The sequence below is a fragment of the Staurois parvus genome, unplaced genomic scaffold (genome assembly GCF_062004578.1).
Source record: "Staurois parvus isolate SC_StPar_1 unplaced genomic scaffold, SC_StPar_1.0 ptg000390l, whole genome shotgun sequence".
NCBI classification, from domain to species: domain Eukaryota; kingdom Metazoa; phylum Chordata; class Amphibia; order Anura; family Ranidae; genus Staurois; species Staurois parvus.
The window spans coordinates 4,930,312-4,953,131 of NW_028318186.1; the positions used below are offsets into that span (position 1 = coordinate 4,930,312).

General features: G+C 42.4%; 1 protein-coding gene across 4 annotated transcripts in view; it reads left to right on the top strand.

Annotated features, from left to right (window-relative positions):
- The window catches only part of LOC149455632 (cytochrome P450 2K1-like), a 55,749-nt gene that overhangs the window by 21,225 nt on the left and 11,704 nt on the right, over window positions 1-22,820 (top strand). For 2 of the 4 annotated variants that reach the window (XM_089686017.1, XM_089686018.1), the window contains exons 4-7: window positions 8,621-8,745; window positions 16,803-16,979; window positions 18,741-18,882; window positions 21,598-21,782. In XM_089686017.1, the coding sequence (XP_089542143.1) occupies window positions 8,621-8,745; window positions 16,803-16,979; window positions 18,741-18,882; window positions 21,598-21,782 (629 nt within the window). Of the gene's footprint in view, window positions 1-8,620; window positions 8,771-9,661; window positions 9,930-16,802; window positions 16,980-18,740; window positions 18,883-21,597; window positions 21,783-22,820 lie in introns of those variants that run through there. The other 2 variants (XM_089686019.1, XM_089686020.1) reach the window with 2 other exon arrangements.

Below are 22,820 nucleotides of genomic sequence, written 5' to 3' on the forward strand. Positions count from 1 at the left end.
TTGGAAAGGGAGGGACTGCAGCACCAACAACTTGGACAGGAGGACGTTCAGCTTTTGCACCGTCGGGTGCGTGCTCGCAAACTGTTGTCTCTTGGAAACGGATTCCAAGAAAGACTGTTGACGGAATCCGAGAAGAGGAGTAGCAGGAGAAGGAGCATCTGAACGAGCGGAAGATGCCAACGAGCGACAACTCCCCTCAGCAGAGGTGTTGGAGCCTTGACTGGCTGATAGAGGGCGATTGACGACGTCGGGTGACGGAGCAAGTAACGGAGCGGGTGATGGAGCGGGGGCTGGGGCAGGCCGAACCGCCGTATCTTTATCACGGTTTTCCCAGGCCACCGAATGGTGACGCTGCATATGCTGACGCAACGCTGTAGTCCCAACATGGGCCCCCTGGCCACGCTTGCATTTCTGGCCACATAGTCGACATACGGCTACGTTTACTTCCTCGGGCGGCTTGACGAAAAATTGCCACACCACCGAGTAGGAAACTTTGCCCCCGCTACTCCTCACTGGCTGACTGCTACTTCCTCCGTGCGCACCAGCACCACTACTGGCCGTGGTGGTAGGCTGCAGTGGAGCTGGTGCTCTACTCCGTGGCCGTTTGGCTCCACTGACACTGATGCGACCCTGCTGCCTCCTGGGCAACCCACCGACTGTTTCGCTCGCTGCCAAGCTGGCACCCTCTTCTCCTGATGATGCGGAAGAAATTGCCTGATGACGACGAGGCAGCCAAGTGCGATCAACCTCCTCATCATCAAGTAGGGTCTCCGCCTCACTACTAGCCCCCTCGGCTGCGTCTGGGTCAGGAGACAGACCTGTCTCTAGACCGGCTACCGAGCCACTCTCCTCGCCAGTACTTCTTCGCCTGGCTGCTGAAAAGGCGGATGTCTCCCCCCGTTCCTGACCGCCCTCTGTTAGCTCTTCCTCACTGTACAGTGGGGCTGAGCCCACAGCATGCGATACTTCGCTTGGTGAGGGAACACCAAAGGACAGGGGCAGGTAGAGGACACGTGATTTCAGTGGGCTTGCTCCTGGGCCATGCCAACTAACGGTTGTGTCTGACGTACCCACCGACCGTTGGCTGTAGGTGTCAGAGGTGACCTGGGAAGAGGAAGACGACCGAGCCAACCAATCTATGACGGCAGGGTTGTCGGTGGAGACACGACCGCTGGATGACACCGGGAGCATTGGCCTCTGGCTGCGAATAGTGCTGCCTCGACCCCTTCCTCTGCTGCCACGTCTGCTCGCTCCTAAAACATTGCCTCCTCTGCCACTCCTCTGCGTGTTGTCTGACATACTCTTTAATTCAACGATTCTGTGTCCCTGAGTAACAATTCTGTGTCCCTGAGTAACAATTCTGTGTCTGTCCCTGAGTAACAATTCTGTGGCCCTAAGTAACGGTTCTGTGGCCCTCAGTAACAATTCTGTGTCCCTGAGTAACAATTCTGTGGCCCTAAGTAACAGTTCTGTGGCCCTCAGTAACAATTCTGTGTCCCTCAGTAACAATTCTGTGTCTGTCCCTGATTAACGTTTATGTGGCCCTAAGTAACGGTTCTGTGGCCCTCAGTAACAATTCTGTGTCCCTGATTAACGTTTCTGTGGCACTAAGTAACGGTTCTGTGGCCCTCAGTAACAATTCTGTGTCCCTCAAGAAACAATTCTGTGTCTGTCCCTGAGTAACAATTCTGTGGCCCTAAGTAACGGTTCTGTGGCCCTCAGTAACAATTCTGTGTCCCTGATTAACAGTTATGTGGCCCTAAGTAACGGTTCTGTGGCCCTCAGTAACAATTCTGTGTCCCTGAGTAACAATTCTGTGGCCCTAAGTAACGGTTCTGTGGCCCTCAGTAACAATTCTGTGTCCCTCAAGAAACAATTCTGTGTCTGTCCCTGAGTAACAATTCTGTGGCCCTAAGTAACGGTTCTGTGGCCCTCAGTAACAATTCTGTGTCCCTGATTAACGTTTATGTGGCCCTAAGTAACTATTCTGTGGCCCTCAGTAACAATTCTGTGTCTGTCCCTGAGTAACAATTCTGTGGCCCTAACGTTTCTGTGGCCCTAAGTAACAATTCTCTGGCACTCAGTAACAATTCTGTCTGTCCCTGAGTAACAATTCTGTGGCCCTAATAATGTTTCTGTGGCCCTCAGTAACAGTTCTGTGGCCCTCAGTAACAATTCTGTGTCTGTCCCTGAGTAACAATTCTGTGGCCCTAAGTAACGGTTCTGTGGCCCTCAGTAACAATTCTGTGTCCCTGATTAACGTTTATGTGGCCCTAAGTAACGGTTCTGTGGCCCTCAGTAACAATTCTGTGTCCCTGAGTAACAATTATGTATCTGTCCGAGTAACAATTCTGTGGCCCTAAGTAACAGTTCTGTGGCCCTAAGTAACGGTTGTGGCCCTCAGTAACAATTCTGTGTCCCTCAGTAACAATTCTGTGTCTGTCCCTGAGTAACAATTCTGTGTCCCTCAGTAACAATTCTGTGTCTGTCCCTGAGTAACAATTCTGTAGCCCTAACGTTTCTGTGGCCCTAAGTAACAATTCTCTGGCACTCAGTAACAATTCTGTCTGTCCCTGAGTAACAATTCTGTGGCCCTAATAACGTTTCTGTGGCCCTAAGTAACAGTTCTGTTGCCCTCAGTAACAATTCTGTGTCTGTCCCTGAGTAACAATTCTGTGGCCCTAAGTAACAATTCTCTGGCACTCAGTAACAATTTTGTCTGTCCCTGAGTAACAATTCTGTGGCCCTAATAACGTTTCTGTGGCCCTAAGTAACAGTTCTGTGGCCCTCAGTAACAATTCTGTGTCTGTCCCTGAGTAACAATTCTGTGGCCCTAAGTAACAATTCTCTGGCACTCAGTAACAATTCTGTCTGTCCCTGAGTAACAATTCTGTGGCCCTAATAACGTTTCTGTGGCCCTAAGTAACAGTTCTGTGGCCCTCAGTAACAATTCTGTGTCTGTCCCTGAGTAACAATTCTGTGGCCCTAAGTAACAATTCTCTGGCACTCAGTAACAATTCTGTCTGTCCCTGAGTAACAATTCTGTGGCCCTAATAATGTTTCTGTGGCCCTAAGTAACAATTCTCTGGCACTCAGTAACAATTCTGTCTGTCCCTGAGTAACAATTCTGTGGCCCTAATAACGTTTCTGTGGCCCTAAGTAACAGTTCTGTGGCCCTCAGTAACAATTATGTGTCTGTCCCTGAGTAACAATTCTGTGGCCCTAAGTAACAATTCTCTGGCACTCAGTAACAATTCTGTCTGTCCCTGAGTAACAATTCTGTGGCCCTAATAACGTTTCTGTGGCCCTAAGTAACAGTTCTGTGGCCCTCAGTAACAATTCTGTGTCTGTCCCTGAGTAACAATTCTGTGGCCCTAAGTAACAATTCTCTGGCACTCAGTAACAATTCTGTCTGTCCCTGAGTAACAATTCTGTGGCCCTAATAACGTTTCTGTGGCCCTAAGTAACAATTCTCTGGCACTCAGTAACAATTCTGTCTGTCCCTGAGTAACAATTCTGTGGCCCTAATAACATTTCTGTGGCCCTAAGTAACAGTTCTGTGGCCCTCAGTATTAATTCTGTGTCTGTCCCTGAGTAACAATTCTGTGGCCCTAAGTAACAATTCTCTGGCACTCAGTAACAATTCTGTCTGTCGCTGAGTAACAATTCTGTGGCCCCTAATAACGTTTCTGTGGCCCTAAGTAACAGTTCTGTGGCCCTCAGTAACAATTCTGTGTCTGTCCCTGAGTAACAATTCTGTGGCCCTAACTAACGTTTCTGTGGCCCTAAGTAACAATTCTCTGGCACTCAGTAACAATTCTGTCTGTCCCTGAGTAACAATTCTGTGGCCCTAACTAGCGTTTCTTTGTCCCTAAGTAACGATTCTGTGGCCCTCATTAACAATTCTGTGTCCCTGAGTAATGGTTCTCTGTCCCTAAGTAACGTTTCTCTGTCCCCAAGTAACGTTTCTGTGGCCCTAACTCTGTCCCTAATACAGAGCGGTCTGCCTCTCTTGAATGACTGGAGGCAAATGAAGAATTCCAAAATGGCCGCTATTTATAGCTCGACCATTACACAGTGCTGGCTGGCTGGCTGCCGATTGGCTGATGCGATCACATGTCATTGAGGAATGCATTATGGGTCAGCGCGCCTTGTCTGCGCGCCTTCCCAGACATCCCCGCTCCGTCGCCGCACATGTCCGCCGCCATTTTCGGAAAAATTTCGATTCGCGCGTCCGAAGTAGGCTATTTTTCGGATTCGGCGCGAATCGAAATTTTTCCGATATTCGACTCGAATTCCACTTCGGATACTTCGATTCGCTCATCTCTAGTTCTGGCTTTATTATACTATGCCTGTCATGGATTGAACATGAACAATGAATGTCTTAAATGACATTCATTGTTCCCAATTTCTGTTACTTATATCTGAATGCTAGATATTCAGAATTTGTTGTCATTTAACCTCAGTATACCATTTGAATCCTCCTCTGCAATAGGCATACTGTGATTCTGTAAGGAGCCTAGACATCTGTGCTGGATTCTTTCTTGTTTATTTGTTCTTTCATCAATACTTAAAAAAGTGGGAGTATAACGCTCATGTAGCACTATCCCCATAGGAGCCTCTACGTTTTACTGGTTCTTTCCCAATAGGGCAGATGCAGCCAGGCACACAGCTACAGTTTTGTGACTCTGGCTCCAATAAACAGTAGAGGGATTTGTCTTTTTTCCAATTTATTGCTGAAGACTTCATAATAGAAGAATATAAAGGGGATGAGGGATAAATGTTACGATAACTCAATAGCAAAGGATACTTCCAACTCCGTAACAGTGGCACAAACAAATGTAGATTGTAACATTCTTTAGGTTCACAGCTGAGGTCCTTGAAGCAGCTTTAGCATGAGTAAAGGTAAACTGGCACAGTCTATAGGTTCATAGCTGGGTACCATGAAGCAGCTTTAGCACAGGTAGAGGTAGACTGAAAGATTCTATAGGTTCATGGCTGGGGACCATAAAGCAGTAGGAGAACAAGTAGAGGCTTTACTTACTGGTACATAGATAGTCCACTGGTGCAGCCTTTCGCAAAGCAATTCAATAATCAGTCCATGGGACTCCAGGGGCATACAGCCCCACTACTTTAACAGATCCATCTATACTAAGGAAAAAAGACAATCTATTCAGGGCTCCAGACTTTTTAACAGCAACTTAGTCTCCATCTGGGCACACCTCCCCATTGGCATGCCCCTGCTGAATATTCAGGCTGGACATTGTAATTCTTCCACCCTAAGCTCTAGAAACTTCTCTTAGAGGCAGAGACAAGCAAAAATCTCAGTCTGTGAAGCTCTGAGCAGTAGACATGTGCGTTTTGTCCATTATGGTTAATTTTTCAGACAAAACTTCATTTTCGGAGATTCGGATGTATATAAATCTCTAAATGGTCATAGTAATGAATGTCAACGAATATAAAAAAAAATATTATGATGTTAACAAATGAATTTGTTTAATTCGGATGATGGAGTAAGAGTTCAGGCCCATGGGGAAATTAATCAAATTTTCAAATTTGTTTAATAATTTAGATGATGGATTGATCCAAAATTTGTTCCATTCATAATTCGGATGCATATGAGGTCAGTCAATATTGTCCAATCAGCTCATGCCATTTCTTTTGGTGGGTTGGAATAGCATCTGAAAATGTTGATTCCTTCCAATTCAAACCTGTCTGATTGAATATATAGCAATCTCCCGGAAAACCAGCAACATTTTTCAAATGTACCTGGGCCAACAAATATATGAAACGAATACCGAAGATACAAAACGAATTTCCAAAACGAATCAGTTCAACATAACAAATATGACAAAACAAAATTCTTCAATGAATAAATGCAGTCAAAACAAAACTAACATTTCTGGCGTGCGCATGTCTACTAAGCAGACCAAACCAAACAATAACTGCTCCTGTGATTACAACAGACGCCTAAAGTTGCTTAGCAGCCTAACTAATAGAGTGCTACACTCAGATGATTAATATTAGCCCCCCTGTTTGTCTTATAAACAAAAGTAATTTATCAGAGGAGAGAATGTACAGGTTTTCATCACATTTAGCTGTTACAATACCATTCAATGGTTCAGTCTAAATTTCAATGACATTGGCCTTTGTGGATATGTGTAAGTTATGTCAACAGGAACAGTATCATCTTCAGAGGTCTATTATAGTGACAATCAATGTCTATCAACTTAGAAAATATGAGACCCACGGTTCCCAGGTTTTCTTAAATTAGGCACTGAGCCAGTAAGTTTAGCTGTCTACTTTTCATTGGAGAATGTGTTATTTTATAGTATTAAATTGGAATATTGAAAGAGTGGCGGACAACCAAGATTGCTTCAAGCAATGCTTATTACCTATCAGGACAAGTGTCCTCAATCTAAATTGATATTTTGTGAGGCCTTCTGATTTTAGTTTAACCTCTTGGCGCTGGCCTCATGCAAATGTGTGGCCTCCCAGTGTCTGGGTCTTGATGCTGAGTGGCCGCACATTTGCGTGCAATTAAGAAAAACATATGTGCTGAGAGCATGCGCCCTGCGTGCTCCCAGCGCACATGTCCAGTACTCATGAAAAGGTCCTGATCTCTTCTTTCGATTGGGACCTTTCCCGATCATGTGACCACATGATGGAGAATCACAGCGGTCACATGACCCTAAAACCCCACCCCGCCTCCCGGCTTCTGAAACCCTTAAAGGCGCCAAGGGGTTAAATTAAGCCTAGTACAGACTATAAGAAAATCGGCTAGCTGATCGTCAGAATTTCCACCAAAGTGCATATCATGACGTAGTCAGAATGTTATTGACTTGTACACGCTTTCTAGCTGAACAAAGGCAAACGAAATTACATACTAGCGTAGTAGAAGAGGAAGTGTAGGATTGTTACATGATTCTGATCTTGTTCATTTTTTTTCTATTTGATTATTTCTGTACGATAAATGTACATATTAAATAAAAATTGGATGTTGTGCTCACGTACTACAACAATTTTCTAGCTTGCATCCTCAGTTTTTTGTCATCTGAAAAGTCAGAAATTGGCTGTCAAAAGTACTATACTAACAATCAGATAATCGACCTATAGTTCCTCATACAGAAATTTTCATACGATTTTTGTACGATTTTCTTATTGTGTGTATGGGCCATAAGGCTTCCCCTGTTTAAATGGAAATTGGATGGCCCAATAATAATGCTAACATATTATATACTTGCTTTGAAGTAATTAGACTTCCAGGCACATCCATCAATGGTGCCAATATGCTCTCTGTTCAGGGGATTCTTGGAAACAGTGCCCTTTACAGCCTGGAGTTAAATTACTGCCCCTGTTTAATTCTATATATATATATATATATTTTTTTTTTTTTTTTTAACTAATTTGTAAATGTATCAAATTCTACCTAAATGCACTAATTAAACATCAGTTCCACAAAATGAAGAATTTATTTTCTTCTTTTTTTTTTTTTATTGTATGATGAGCCATCTGCAGTTTCAAAAAGAAAGCAGCAGCAACTTTACACACAACCCGTTAATGTTTACCTTGACTGAGAATGATAGCACTAGTCTGTTGCAAGCAGAAGAAAGCATTACCTCAGTCTCTTTTCCCCTTATAATCACTTAGTCAGACTGTTATTTGTATTTTTCAAGCATAATAAGATAGTAGGGTCTGATCTCAGTGAGACTTGAACACACAACCAAGATCATAAAGGCAATTGCACAAGCACTGGGATTTACACATTTGTGTTAATTATGGGCAAGCACCTTAGTGAATGTAGATGCTGGCCATATGTGATGACTGAACGAGTATGGCGGTGGCCTTCTGGGAAGAAAGACAGTGGAAGGAATTGTCAGGGGTAGTTTTGTGGTCTCTTTTAGAAGATTGGAAATGCCTGTTACTGTTATAATATACTTGACAAACAGTACATGCTATTGTAGAACAAATCTACTTTTAATGAACATGTCCTTTTAATTTATCCCCCTGATACCATGGGTTTGAGAGTAATCTTTCAGGTTCAAAACTGCTTTGTCATCTATGGTGTCTTAATCCTTGTTAGTAATACCCCTGCCTGTACCCTTTTTTTTGGTATTACATTTTAACCAACACTCCCGCATGAAAAATATCCTGCTTCTGGACAATTTTACACTGCTTTATCATCTGTGGCATCCCAATTCTATGATCCACAGGCTGATGATTAAATAGTCTGCCTGCCTCCTCTATGCATAGATTGTTTTTCAGTCGTTAAATCTGTAGTATGGCTTCTATGAATGGAGAATCTGGAATAAAAGAGCGAGTATAGTGGGACATCCTTCAGGAGAGCCTGTGACAGTCCCTTAGCACCCGTAACCCCCACTGCACCAGGAGATTATAGAGGTGGGGTGGTCATGGGGCATTGATGGAGACAGTTCCACCTAAAAGAGATGCATCAGCACAAGGGTCAAATCCTATTGACTGTAAGTTACGTCCCTTGTTCTGATTTTGTGTTGTTGTTTTTTTAATTTGGCTTCATTTGCCTTTTACAGCTGCCTAAAGTTTAGCTTTAACACTTTTTGTTGTGCCCCTTATTTATGTTTTTGTTCTAGTTTTCTTTTAGGTGTTATATTTTCTCATGGTGACAACTGGAAAGTGATGAGACGGTTTACTCTTTCAACACTAAGAGACTTTGGCATGGGGAAGAAAACCATTGAAAACAAGATTAATGAAGAATGTGAATGTTTGGTAAACAAGTTTAAATCCTTTAGAGGTTAGTCACTTTCCAATTCTCAGTTCAATTAACAAGATGGCATTTACTTTGTCATGTGGGGTTTCCTCTATCTCTTGTGAAAATGTTTTGTTTAGTTTTGTATGCAGTTGAAAACAGATAGGAACTCCATAAGATATTAAATGTTGTCTGTGTTCTATTGGGGAAACTTCCTAGCACTTTCTGTCCTTAGGCCCCTTTCACACGGGGCAGACACCATCTGTGATCCGCTTGCTCAGCAGGAGATCTTTTTGCCTTTCCGCACTGAGCAGGCAGATGACAGGTCTGTGTTTGCTCCACTTAGGAAGAATGGATGTGGATACTGCCTACTCTACACTATGGGTGGTTGGATGTACACGGACCGCCTTTCCTTTTACACCCAACTGCCCTCCGATTCGACCAGAAGGAGGGGAATGGATCCCCATTCATTTATATTTGACAGATTGGATTGGATGTAGGTGGGTGTAAATGGAGGTTCTAATCAGGTCCACCTGAAAAACAGGCAGGTAGACCTGATCGGAATGTTCATGTGAAAGTGGGCCTAACTGTTGATGCTCCTGGAGTAAAGGAAGAATAAGTGGATCTCTTACGCCAGAAATGCAGAGTAATTACTGAATGGAGAAAATCCCATGCTACAACAGGCTGTCTCTCAAAATGGTATTATAATTCTTGTCAATATAAACTGATATTTTTGACAGAGACAGCTGAATAAGTCAAAGGAATGATTCTCCAACCTCCCCACCTGCTCTGTTCAGTTGGCAGTTCTGAGATTTAATTAGAGAAAGACTTTAAAGTCAAAGAGCTTCTGCTATAATTGCTCTTTAGAAAAGACATCATTATTTTTTATTTCAATATAATGATTATAAATGTGTTGAATGTTAATTTGCAAAATAAAGCTTTGATACAACAAAACATTCATTTTAAAATCTTAAAAAAAAAAAAAAAAATGAATCCAGATGTATATTTATTTTCAGTTTAAACTTAACCCTAAAAATGATTCTAATTTCAGGCAAACCATTTGAAAACACCATGATAATAAACGCTGCTGTGGCTAATATCATTGTATCCATCATACTGGGCCATCGCTTCAGCTATGATGATCCTGAGATTATTGAGTTTAATAAATGAAAACATAAGACTAGCTGGATCTCCTATGGTCACGGTATGTTGAATCAAATTCCTGATATGTAACATTCAGTTATACCACATTCTTATTATTATCTCATCATCAAGTACTAGCGAAAGTGTGTCTGGGCTCAGAAGGAATCATAATCATGTGTGTAATCTTGTGTTTGTCATCGGTACTTACCCTGCCACAGTCTATTGCTCCTATTCCAAGTTGGCAGAGTATACAGTATACAACAGAGCAGTTTACAATATAGGAGAGATCAACCCCTTCAGTCCATCATGAATACTGCTGCCAGACTCCTCCACCTTAACAACCATTCATTGTCTGCTACCCCTCTTTACCAGTCCATCAATTGGCTGCCACTCACCCAATGAATTAAATTCAAAATACTAACATTAACTTACAAAGCCATCCAAAGCTGTCCCCAGCTATATCACTAACCTAGTCTCAAAATACCAACCAAATTGTTTTCTTCACTCCTCCCAAGACCTTCTGTTCTCTAGCTCCCTTGTCACCTCTTTGCATGCTCACTTCCAGGACTTCTCCTGAGCCTCTCCCATCCTATGGAACTCACTACCCCAATCTGTCCGACTATCTCCCACTCTGTCCATATTTAGGTGATCCCTGAAAACCCTTCTCTTAAGAGAAACCCATCCCGCCTTCACCTAACAACAACTGTACTTTTTATTTTCTCCATCAGCTTATACCTCACAGTTATTGCCTTTTTCATCACTTGACCCTTCCTTTTTACATTCTAAGCTCTAATGAGCAGGGGGCACCGATTCTTTCTGTAATGAATCGAATTCTAACTGTATTGTCTGCCCTCAGGTTGTAAAGCGCTCATGTCGGAGCTTTATAAGTTCTGTATAATAATAAGTAAAGAGTGTTTAGAAAGATCTAGTGTGAAGCAATGTATAGTTAGTACAGTATACAGAATGGTGTAATGTGGACTTTGCCTTAGGCCACCCAGTATACAAAGCAGAGAGGTACATAGTATAGAATTAATGGTATTAAAGAGGAGCTTCAATTTCCCCCAAAAAATTAAAAGTCAGCAGCTAAAAATACTGTAGCTGCTGACTTTTAATATAAGAACATGTGTCCAGGGATCCAGCGATGTCCTCACCCACTCACATGGTAGTAGCAGGTGGATTCATGAATGTCTACAGCATTTACATGATGTCCATATGAGAATATTCCGTGTAAGAAATTGAGAGTGGTAGATATCCATTCTGAGGGATTGAATCTGCTGACTGGTGGCTTTATTGTCATATGTTGGTTTGACTCCATACCAGGGGCGGACTGACAACTCATGGGGTCCCTGGGCAATAGGGGATCATGGGGCCCCTGTGTCTTTTCCCAAAATCAAAAAAGCCTATGAAAAAGGTACCAGGGGCATCTCATGGGGCCTCCTACTGAGCCCGGGCCCTCGGACAGTGCCCGAGTTTCCAAATGGTCAGTCTGCCCCTGCTCCATACTTACCATATGTGGGTCCTCTTGTTCCAGTAAGCATGCATGATATCTTGGTGGTGGATCACAGGAAAATCTTATCCACATGGGGGTGCCATCTTTAACCGAGTAGAGAAAAACAAACAGAGGAAGCACCGGCCTAGTGCATTACCTTAAAAAATGTATTTATTAAATGATAAAAGTAGGTATTGTTCTCCCAAAATGAAAATACAGTCAAAGGCACATCGTGAAAGAACAGCTCTGTCCAATCCGCACTATGTGTCTTTCCATAATGGGAACTCTGGACCTCAGACAGACTGACGCGTTTTGAGGACTTGGCTCTTCCTCAGAGCCAGAGAGTGGACAGAGCTGTTCTTTCGCGATGTGCCTTTGACTGTATTGTCATTTTGTGAGTACAATACCTATTTTTATCATTTAATAAATACATTTTTTATGATAATGCGCTAGGCCGGTGCGCCCTCTGTTTGTTTTTCTCTACTCAGTATATTTGAACTTCCCCAGTCTTTTGAGGGCAGCAAGGCATGCATATCCCAAGATATTTGTGATGTGGTCCTATCTATACAGAGTCCATCCCTAAGCGCAGGGGTATCTGGGTTTGCCATTCCTTCACTGCCATCTTTAACAGTTTGGAATTCTCTAAGTGATTTTTGGGCATTAAATTACAAATATCACAGTGGTGTTGAAATTTTGGAACTTTATTTACCACTTTTGTTGTGACTGTGTAATTTTGTGCACTTTTAGGTTTTGTACTGCATCACATGTGGTGGTGCCCTCACCCAACCTGATTCTTCAATGGGTTTGGGTCCAGGCAACAGCATGTTAACTAGGGGAAACCAGCTTTGTGGCTTCACAGCCGCCTTTTCACTGTGCTTTTTTTTTATTTATTTTTTTGTCCTACTGTCCTCTGGGACCTGTGATGTGTCCCAGAAGGCTGCAGGAGAAGGGGGGGAGGAGGGGCAAACTTCCACTCAGATTGTTTCAGTGATCCAGGCGGAAGTGAAAACCAGATACACAGTTTGCCACCCACAAAAAAATAAGTGCCAAATGTTATTTATATTTTAAAAATATATAGAATATACAGGCAGCAATCAAAAGAGCAGTCAGGTTCAGGCAGAGGTTGTGGTAGGTGGAAGGTGAGAAAGTAGTAAGTTGGGGCAGTGGTCATGGCAGATGGCAGACAAAAAAGTAGTTATGTCTAGACAGGGACTGAGGTAGGCAGCAAGCAAGAATGTAGCCAGGTCAATCCAGGCTTACAACAAAGCGGCATTTAACAGGTAAGTATTATAGCTCTTTAGCACTCAGGCAGCTGGAGATAAGACACAGCATCAGCCAATTCTGGTCAGGGGACATGACCAGTATTGTTAATCTCAGCTGTGAAAGTCCTGGAAGTAGCGGAGGTCCTAAGAATCCTGAAAATCCTAGCAGGGGTCCTGTGAGGAATCCTGGAAGACCTGGCAGGGGTCCTGTGGGGAATCCCAAAAGACCTGGCAGGTATCTTGTGTAATTGTGTATTGTAACATTATAAAATACCTTGTGTAAACAGGCCACAGTTTAATGGCTCGGCTTGGACAACATTTTCTCCAATGGGCAAATCTCAGCCACATGGAGAATTTGTAAACCATAATACTCAATGACCATCATACAATAATAAACAAAAACATTCACATGACTTTATATTGCCAAAAATACATCACTCAATATAGCACCACAGCAACAATTTTAATAACAAGCACATTTTTCTAGAATTTATTCCATGGCAAGAGCAATTGAGAAAAGGAAAATTGAAATAAATCCATCAATAAGACAAACAGACTAAATGTTTCTCTTACATAGACCACCAAAAATAATCATTATTAAATTAAAGGGTAACAATTTACTGTATAACAGTAAAAACATATACCCAGGACACCTGCGAGAAGAGGAAAAGTAAACAAACAGAATACAAATAAAACATAACAAAGGTATCAGATAATGTTTCCCATTAAGACCACGCAGCAGCAAGTTCTCCAATTGCTTTATCCACATTGATTGTCTCTTCACAATGATTTCTCACGGTTGTCACCACATCTTGAATGGGAAATATGATCCAAAACCTAAAAAGAAAATGATGAAACTGAAAGCTCCTCTTGCATTAAATTAGAAGCAATGGCCTAATCAATCAAATGATTAAATATAGAAGACTTTTGGGAGGAAATTCGATCTTAAAGCAGTATTAAAGTGTTAATAAACCCACACCAGTAAAAACAGTCTGTATATGCAGTAAAGCATGCTTGAACTACTTGCTGTGGAACGTAAAGGGTTAATCCTCCACATTATTTAAAAAAGCTGTTTGATCCTGTCTTCTCTGATCCTTCCCTTCTTCCACAGTCCCTAATCCATCTGTTGATAGTACAGAGCTCAGGAGTCACTGTGCACATATTCAATTTATTGTATATTGCTAGAAAGTTTGTTTTTCTTTGGGTTAACCCATGGCCAATCAGTACTGTCCAGACATAGGGCTGGGGGTTATGCAGCCTTATAGGACAATCAGAGCAGAATTAAAAAATCTCCTACAAGTTTTAACCAGTGCTCTGCTGGACACTGATAGAAGTCACAAAACTGCTCTAACTGCTAATGAGAAAAGGTATTTAGCAGTTTATATTTAGTAAAATAATTGCATTTCCATGTTCTGTGTACTGTGGGAGACTAGATATATACTGAATGCAGGGTCCTGGGTTTAGTAACACTTTAAACCTAAAATCAAACAATTATTGTATTGCAGCTTACCAAATCTCAGATGTGGAATCTGTACTATATTTCCGTTTAAGGCTTTTTCTTTATTTTCTCCTGGTGATCTGATTGGTAAGTCTGTTGTTTTTAAAAAGAACAAGCTGTCCTGGAAAGTTACAGGGATGAGACAAACCATTTAGCACTGACAGGGGTGCTTACACACAAAAGTGTTAGCTGGAGTTTGCTTTAGCTTGGAATGCAATTTGTTGGATTATCTAAGGCTGCATTCACACTTGTGTGACTCCAAAATCGCACAATGTTATTGTGTGACTTTCATGTGGCTTTCATGTGTGACTTTGATCCGACTTTCTGGACTGAAGTCATACCAAAAGTCACATCAAAGTAGTGCAGGCACCTTTTCAAAATTGATGCGACTTTAAGTTGCACCGATCCAAACAGGTGCCATTGAAATAAGTGCTGTGACTTGTCATGAATCTTTGGACATGACAAGTCACAGCCCTAAATATGCAAGTACATCTAACACTATACTACCCCCAGCCCCCCACCCCCACCACAACTGACAATGCTGCTGTCCAAAGTTGCCCCCTGTGTTCCTTCTTTCAGATTGGGGGTACTCTAACACAAGAGGTGTGCTACAGGCCAGATCACTAGGTGAAAACATAGGGAAAAAGCCTAAATAAAAGGTAAAATAATGCAGCCACCACATGTACTGATTGGTAAACTGCAATATAATTCAGTTTTGGTTTTATGTTTAATACTTTAGTCCTTTGTAGCATTCATGTGGTCTATTTTATATGTTGGGGAGATGACTCAAACAGTATACTATATATTTAAAGTTGCAGGTATAATAAAATTATTAACAAGAACCCTTCTAAAACCCCTATACAGGGATGACACATGGTATCATCTTTTAGGACATTGCTAAACTGGGCACATCCAAGACAAAGAAATGTGCCCTTCATCTTCTCACAAAAACCACTTAAACCATACCAGGTCATAGGGCCCCCATGATGATGAGGACAAAGGCTTTTTACACATAGCTATGATCTTGTGCTTGTGGGGGTACTGGGGAGGTTATCAGAATCTGGAAGCTCCTTTTTAAGATTAGGTGGCCTCCAGATATTGACCACGACTGCACGTGAATAAGTAGGGAGTACATAGTATCCCTACTTATTCACCAAAAGAAGTCCGCTGTAAACAAATACACACAAGAAGATTTAAAGAAAAAAAAAACAGCATTGTAAATTCTGCGTCAGTCACAATGAATGTTGCCCTCTGGTTGTCAAAAGAAGAAAACCTGTCAATAGACCAACTGGCCCAGCTGCCCCCCACAGTCCCCCACTATAAAGAGCTTTCACAGCTGTCATTAGGTTTATATACAAAAGGGAATGTGATGACATCACTGACCAAATATGGAAATGCCCATATCTAGACAGTGATGTCACCACCACCACCACCACACCTCTTCACTTTACATGGTCTAGAATTCCTGGCCTTGTAAATGAATGGGACCGGTGACATCACTCGTTGCTAAGGACTCAGTGGTACCTGCATCCAATTTTATACATGATCTTCAATTCCCACTGAGCTGGTAAATGTTTGGGTGTTTAAGCATCCAATAGCTGCAGTGTCTTGAAAACCAGTCAGAGTAGGATTATAAACAAAGATGGGATTATTTTAGCCAGGCTTTGGTGAGACAGTAAATGGCCTACAGTTATGGCATCTAGAGTAATCAGTAATTTTAAAAGCTGATCAGTTTTTTCAAATCTATTAGTGCCTCTGCATGGTAAAGGGGTTCCAAAGGTGAACTTATCCTTTAGATCGATGAAGACGCTGGTTGTGCTACATAAGCCTAAAGAAAAATCTTTAAAGTATACAGGACATGTGCAGCATGCCCAGTCCTTCTGCCCTGCCCCCCTTTCAATCCTCATTCTTTGGCCTATTATTAATAATAGCAGTGAGTTGCTGTGTACATTCAAAAAAATAATTGAAAAAAAGTGTGCAATGTTATGTACCAAAATCACATTTTTTGTGTGATTTTAAGTAAATTACATAACAAAAAGTATACTTTGAAGACGAAAAAATGTTAATGTAGATTAAACTAACATTGATCAAAAAAGAACATTTGCTTCTTGTTTTTTATTTTTTTATATTGTTACTATTTTTGCCTGTGCATTGCATGGGGAAAAAAAAAAAGTTAATAGAGCAAATAAAGAGTCAATAGCAGAAATGTAAAAAATGTTCTTGTCCACGGCGTGTGCAGGCATGCAAACTGACTTGGTTAATCATGCACTGTACCATGTGCCTCCAACATTCTTAACAGTGTACCTTGGACGACTGATGCAATTTGAAAGGCAAAGGGCGGACACAACACATACTGATTTGATCTAGTTTTTTTCTGTTGCAGGTTGATAGTTGATAAATAACAAAAATTTACTCTTCCTATTAACATGTTCCTTGTTACAACATTAGCACTGCAGCACACCTGATTGGCTGCTTGTACTGCTTCATACTCTCCCAGTCTGTGCTTTGTTGTATGAGAGATAACAAGAGGCTGATACCAAGTCAAATGCTGGTACTATGTATTAATAACTATAGATCTGAATTCATTTGTATATCTGATAATTACCTGAACTGCAGCTTTAAAGCAACTGATTTTTCTTTTTTTGTTATACTATTATTCAGAGTATCCCATTATTTGTCCTCTAGCTGTACAATACTTATCAATCTGTAATGCGCTGGCTACCAGGAAGTCACAAAACTGTGAAAGGGAATGCCACTGAGATGCGTCAATTCATTACAGGAACCTTCACCAAGTACAAGGATCAGTTGGATGTTCACGACCAAAGAAATCTTATTGATGCCTTTCTTGTCAAGCAGCAAGAGGTTATCTCTTTATATTATATAGTTATTCTAAATGATATACAGTACAACATACTAGTGTACATGTGGCGCTACCCTTTTAGGAGTTGCTGAAGTTATTGGGTCCCCCTCAGGGGTGTACTGACAATTTGGAAACTCAGGGTCAGTAGGGGGCCCCATGAGATGCCCCTGGTACCTTTTTCATTAGCTTTTTTAAGTTTGAGTAAGGACACAGGGGCCCAATGATCCCCTATTGCCCGGGGGCCCCATGAGTTGTCAGTTCACCCCTGGTCCCCCTATAGTCCTGCACAGCCAGGCAAAACGCATTTTCTCATACTTGCATTGCAGAGACCGTAAACAGTCCTTGAGCTTGGTTTTTCTTTTGGTTTTATTAAGGGAACTGAACTTGGATGGGGTAAGGGGTGTATGGGATGCCCAAAGAAACTGCAACTTCTTGATAAATATGTACAAGTCTCTTTACAGCAAAATACTTCTGTAAAAGCGCTCCAGACTCTCCTGGTGTACCACCCCAGATTAATCTAATTCTCATCCAGCTATCTGAAAGAAATCCCCGGGCAAGGGATCCAAAGCTGCCACTTTAAATGTAACAGTCCTGGGAGTGGAGCTAGTTAGGTTTCCCACCAGAATGCCCTCTCCCCTTGTCTGGCCAGGGGGTGTAAGATTACTCACTCAGTCCAATCTTGTGCGTTGGCTGGGTTGGTGGCTGCCTTCAGGCTTTGTGCTGGGTTGGCTCCTTCCCTGGCTCTACAGGTGGTCCTCTCTCTGGAGACCGGTGGGGCACAGTGATCTTTCTTTCCAGGTTCTAGGCTGTAAGTAGGCCCCTTCTCACTAGGCCCCCTCCCAGGCTCCTGCATCTCAGCCTCTCACTTCATCTTCCACACAAACTCTCTCGTTGCTGAGCAGGCTCTCCCACACTTAATGTCTGCCCTGGCCCCATGCCATGCCTCCTGCTCTGGGATTGGCCAGAGTACTCTAAGTGTGCAGGTCAGCCCCTTCTCACCCCTGCCCACTGCTTTAGAATCGTCTCCAAATTTTTAGAGCGGGGGAGATATCGGGGAACTGACTTCCAGAGACCTCAGCCCTGACCTGAATTTTAACCCTCTAACTCAAACCCAGGCTGCTACTCAGCCTTTCTAATTAAAAAAATACTAGCTAGCTTCCCCTAGATAACTAAAGGGGTACTATATTTATAAACCTGTTATCATTGATCTGCAAAAATGTACCTTTGGTGACTATCCTTGGTTTTTGCCCAGCAGTTCATTGTTAATATTTATCGTTAACGTAATTTATAGGGTTTCATTCCTTCAATTTAGAAATTGTGTTTTTGTACTTCGCTGCTCTTTGTGTCAATATTTCAGTGCATTTGTTATGTCCTTCATCAACAGAATTGTACACCTTCCAGGGGCGGACTGACCATTTGGAAACTCGGGCACTGCCCGAGGGCCCGGGGTCAGTAGGGGGCCCCATGAGATGCCCCTGGTACCTTTTTCATAGGCTTTTTTGAGTTTGAGTTTGGGCAAGGACACAGGGGCCCCATGATTCCCTATTGCCCGGGGGGCCCCCATGAGTTGTCAGTCCGCCCCTGACACTTTCCTTTTTGTGTGTAAATGAGCTTGTCTCTGACTGTTTCTCTGTTGTTGTGCTGCATGGAATAAAATTCATTGTAAAGAAGAAATATGTTGTATGGTAATTATCCAGTGAAAAGGTGTCTCTTTGCCTCTGCTTCCACAAAGTAACACTTTCATTCTTTTATTTTTATTCCAGGAGAAATCCGAATCCCCCACATATTTCCATGATAAAAATTTAACAACCCTCATTACCAACCTGTTCTCTGCTGGTATGGAGACAACCTCATCGACTGTGAGATGGGGGCTTCTGCTAATGATGAAATATCCAGAAATTCAAAGTAAGAATACTGGTGGGAATGTGCTGAATGGTGTCAGTTCAACCAAATGTGATATGTTTAATATAGGTCTGTTGGGTGGAGTTCCCTGTTTAACCCCTTGGCGCCGGCACCTCCCGGCCCTTTAAGGATTTCAAAAGCCGGGGGCGGAATTAGTGTCATGTGACACGCCATCACGGCGCCCACATGATCGGGAAAGGTCCCGATTGAAAGAGGAGATAGGGACCTTTCCATGAGTAATGGACTTGTGTGCTGGGAGCGCGCAGGGTGCGCGTCCTCGTCACATATGTTTTTTTTTTTTAATAGAACACAAATGTGCGCCCGCTCGGCATCTAGGCCCAGACGCCGGGAGGCCGCACATTTCTGTTCGGCCGGTGTGAAGAGGTTAAAATAGAATATTAAATAATATAAAATAATTGTTGAAAAGCTTATAAACATATACATTTGACCTAAAACCACTACCTAAAGATATGTCACCTAGCAGAGGGATACAATATTATTTTACTGCAAACCACATCTACATTGACATCTCACCAGGCCATAGCTGGTTACACTTTCTTAACCACTTGCCCTCCAGAGGATTTACCCCCTTTCCTGACCAGCCTATTTTTTGCAATACGGCACTGCATTACTTTAACTGACAATTGCACGGTCATGCAACGCTGCATCCAAATGAAATTTACGTCCTTTTTTACCACAAAAATGGCTTTCTTTTTGTGGTGTTTGGTCACTTGTGTGGTTTTTTTTTTTTTTTTTGCGCTATAAAAAAAAAAGACTGACAATTTTGAGAAAAAAACATTTTTTACTTTTTGCTATTAAACATGTCCAATGAAAAAATTTAAAAAATCGAATTTCATCATAAATTTAGGGCAAAATGTATTCTGCGACATGTTTTTGCTACAAAAAAAATCCCAACATGTATAAATTAATCAGTTTACATGAAAGATTTAGCGTTTACAAATGGCAGTGTATATATACTGGAATTTTTTATTTAATGTTTTGCTAGTAATGGTGATGATCAACTGCAATGGGCATTCTGACACTGGGGGGAACTGACTTGGTGTCACTGACATCCCCAGTGACACCAATACAGTGATCAGTGCTAATAAAAAACACTGACACTGTACTAATGGCACTGGGCAGGAAGGGGTCAACATCTGGGGCAATCAAAGGCTTAACTGTGTGCTGTTTCACTGTATGCTGTGTGTGTGCTGTACACTGCAAGCACACTGATTTGTATGGTTCTGCTATGCTAAGCAGTGAGCAGGAGCTGACAGGGGAGAGATCTGTGTTTATACACAGGTCTCTCCCCCGTCGGAGATACTCGGCGATCACCGGGTGCCAGCAAGGAATTACTGGCTGAAACCCAGTGATTGACAGGCGGGGCTGCGAATGGCAGTGCGGGCAAGGGCACGCACCCCCTTCCCGGAACTGCAAAATCACGTGTGTATATATACGTAATTTTGTGCACCCATGCCCAGGGGCGGACTAACAATTCATGGGGCCCCCCGGGCAATAGGGGATCATGGGGCCCTTGTGTCCTTGCCCAAACTCAAAAATCCTATGAAAAAGGTACCAGGGGCATCTCATGGGGCCCCCTACTGACCCCGGGCCCTCGGGCAGTGCCCGAGTTTCCAAATGGTCAGTCCTCCCCTGCCCGTTCCACCCTGTAGTATTTCTGCTCTAGAGCGACGCAGAAGCGGTTAAAGAATCACCCTCTCCTAGGGAAGGCTAAGTCCTGAGCCTTAAGCTGGTCACACATTATTCCATTTCCTTTAGATTTACCTTCAGCTATGTAGTGCAAAGACCCGCCTGAACACATACAAATTGAGTGTTTAGGTTTGACCTCATATTATATGGTTTTGGTAAATCTAAAGAAAAATTGTGCATTAACTAAGGCTGGCCATACATTATACAAACTATAGGACCTGTTCACAGCTACACATTTAGTCAGGACTGACTACCATCCAGGGGCGGACTGACCGTTTGGAAACGCAGGCACTGCCCGAGGGCCCGGGGTCAGTAGGGGGCCCCATGAGATGCCCCTGGTACCTTTTTCATAAGCTTTTTTGAGTTTGGGCAAGGACACAGGGGTCCCATGATCCCCTATTGCCCGGGGGCCACATGAGTTATCAGTCCGCCTCTGGTACCATCTAAAATGTGGAAGTAGGAATGATATCTTCATCCTGCCCAAAATTCTACAAAGCATCTGGGCTCCAGGACCCAAACCAGATCCTACCAAGATAAAAAATAAAAAGCTTTCATTACCCATTCCACAAAGATACTGGAGCCCTTATCCTGTGACAGTGAGGCACTTTAGGCTTTTTTTGGATTTAAAAAAATGCAGAATTCCCCTTTTTTGTTTCTTTGCTCTCCCTACACACATCCTGTGGACTTTGTAGGAACTTCCTGTGGTTGTGTGTGTTCCTGTAGTGACTGAAAATAACAGTTTAACTGGGTGATTGCAACAAAATATGCATGCTCACTGTGTTTTGGCATAGCTGTTTTGCAGTCCATATCAGGAATGTGCAGGGAATTGTGGATTTGCCATTTGGGGAAAAAATTCAATTTTTTTGTGCCCTTGGCTAGAAAGGAGGCTATATGCAAATGTGACTGTACATTTTATATACTGTTACCAGAAGTCTTTTTTTTTGGCTTTTGGCTACCATTTTACCTTTTAACTGCACATTTTTGTTTTATTACCATTGCTGACTGCAGAGAATGTCCATGGTGAAATAGATAAGGTGATTGGATTTGCTGTTCCCCAGACAGAGCACCGGAAAGTGATGCCATATACAGATGCCGTTATACATGAGATTCAGCGTTTTTCCAACATAGTACCGGCTAACATTCCACATGCAACTACACAAGATGTTACTTTTAAAGGCTACTTTTTACCAAAAGTAAGCAACATGTTTCTGTTTTTATGTTGTCCTGTCTGACAAGGTCTGATACCTGTTGAGTTAAATTTCACATTTAAAGCCCATTTGCAGACTCCCCCTATCTTCCCCACCCCCACCCCTCTGATTGTTAAAAAAAAAATCCAAAGGCCCTTTTTTACTTACCTAAAGGTGCAGTCAGTCAGTCAGTCCCAAGTCTTCTATTATCTTTTCTTTACATAAGGGGAGTCCTTCGTTGGATGTCCATGTTGTTGTCTCCTGTCCAGGAGCCTGGCACTCTTAAAATACAGAAAGAAGGGACATCAGTGCAAGGGAACTGTAGGGGAACAGCTGTTTCTGGAGCATCTGTAGTGCTAAATTAGCAGTGGACTTGAGTGAGGTCAACTTGCTTCACAAAAAAAGTGACCTTTCCCCTTTGCGAAGAGGTTCTTTTGGTGAGAGATTCCCTGATGTGTGGGTTTGTGCCAGAAGAAAATCCCTAGAGATGGAGCCTGGGTCTAGAGGATGTGACACTTCCAGACCTCATCTGGAATATGCAGTTCAGTTTTGGGCACCAATTCACAAAAAGAACATTGGGGAACTGGAGAAAGTACAGAGAAGAGCAACCAAACTGATAAGAGGCATGGAGGAGCTCAGCTATAAGGAAAGATTACAGGAACTGAATTTATTCTCTCTTGAGAAGAGGAGATTAAGGGGGGATATAATCTCCATGTATAATACATAAGGGGGGATATGATCTCCATGTATAAATACATCAGTGGTTCATATAGTGAACTCGGTGTAGAGTTATTCACCCTGAGGTCATCACTAGAGATGAGCGAATTTCTCAAAAATTAGATTCGGCTGATTCGGCGAATTCCAGTGTGAAATTCGATTCGATGCGAATTTCTTCGCTACGAAGTTAACTTATTAAAAGGGTTTCTAGGCTTCAGAGAGCCTTTAAATTAGTGCAGAACACTGTACCTTTAATTTAAATGCCCTTGGAGATGAGGAAGGAGAAGGAGAAGGATGAGAAGAAGGAGAAGGAGAAGGATGAGAAGA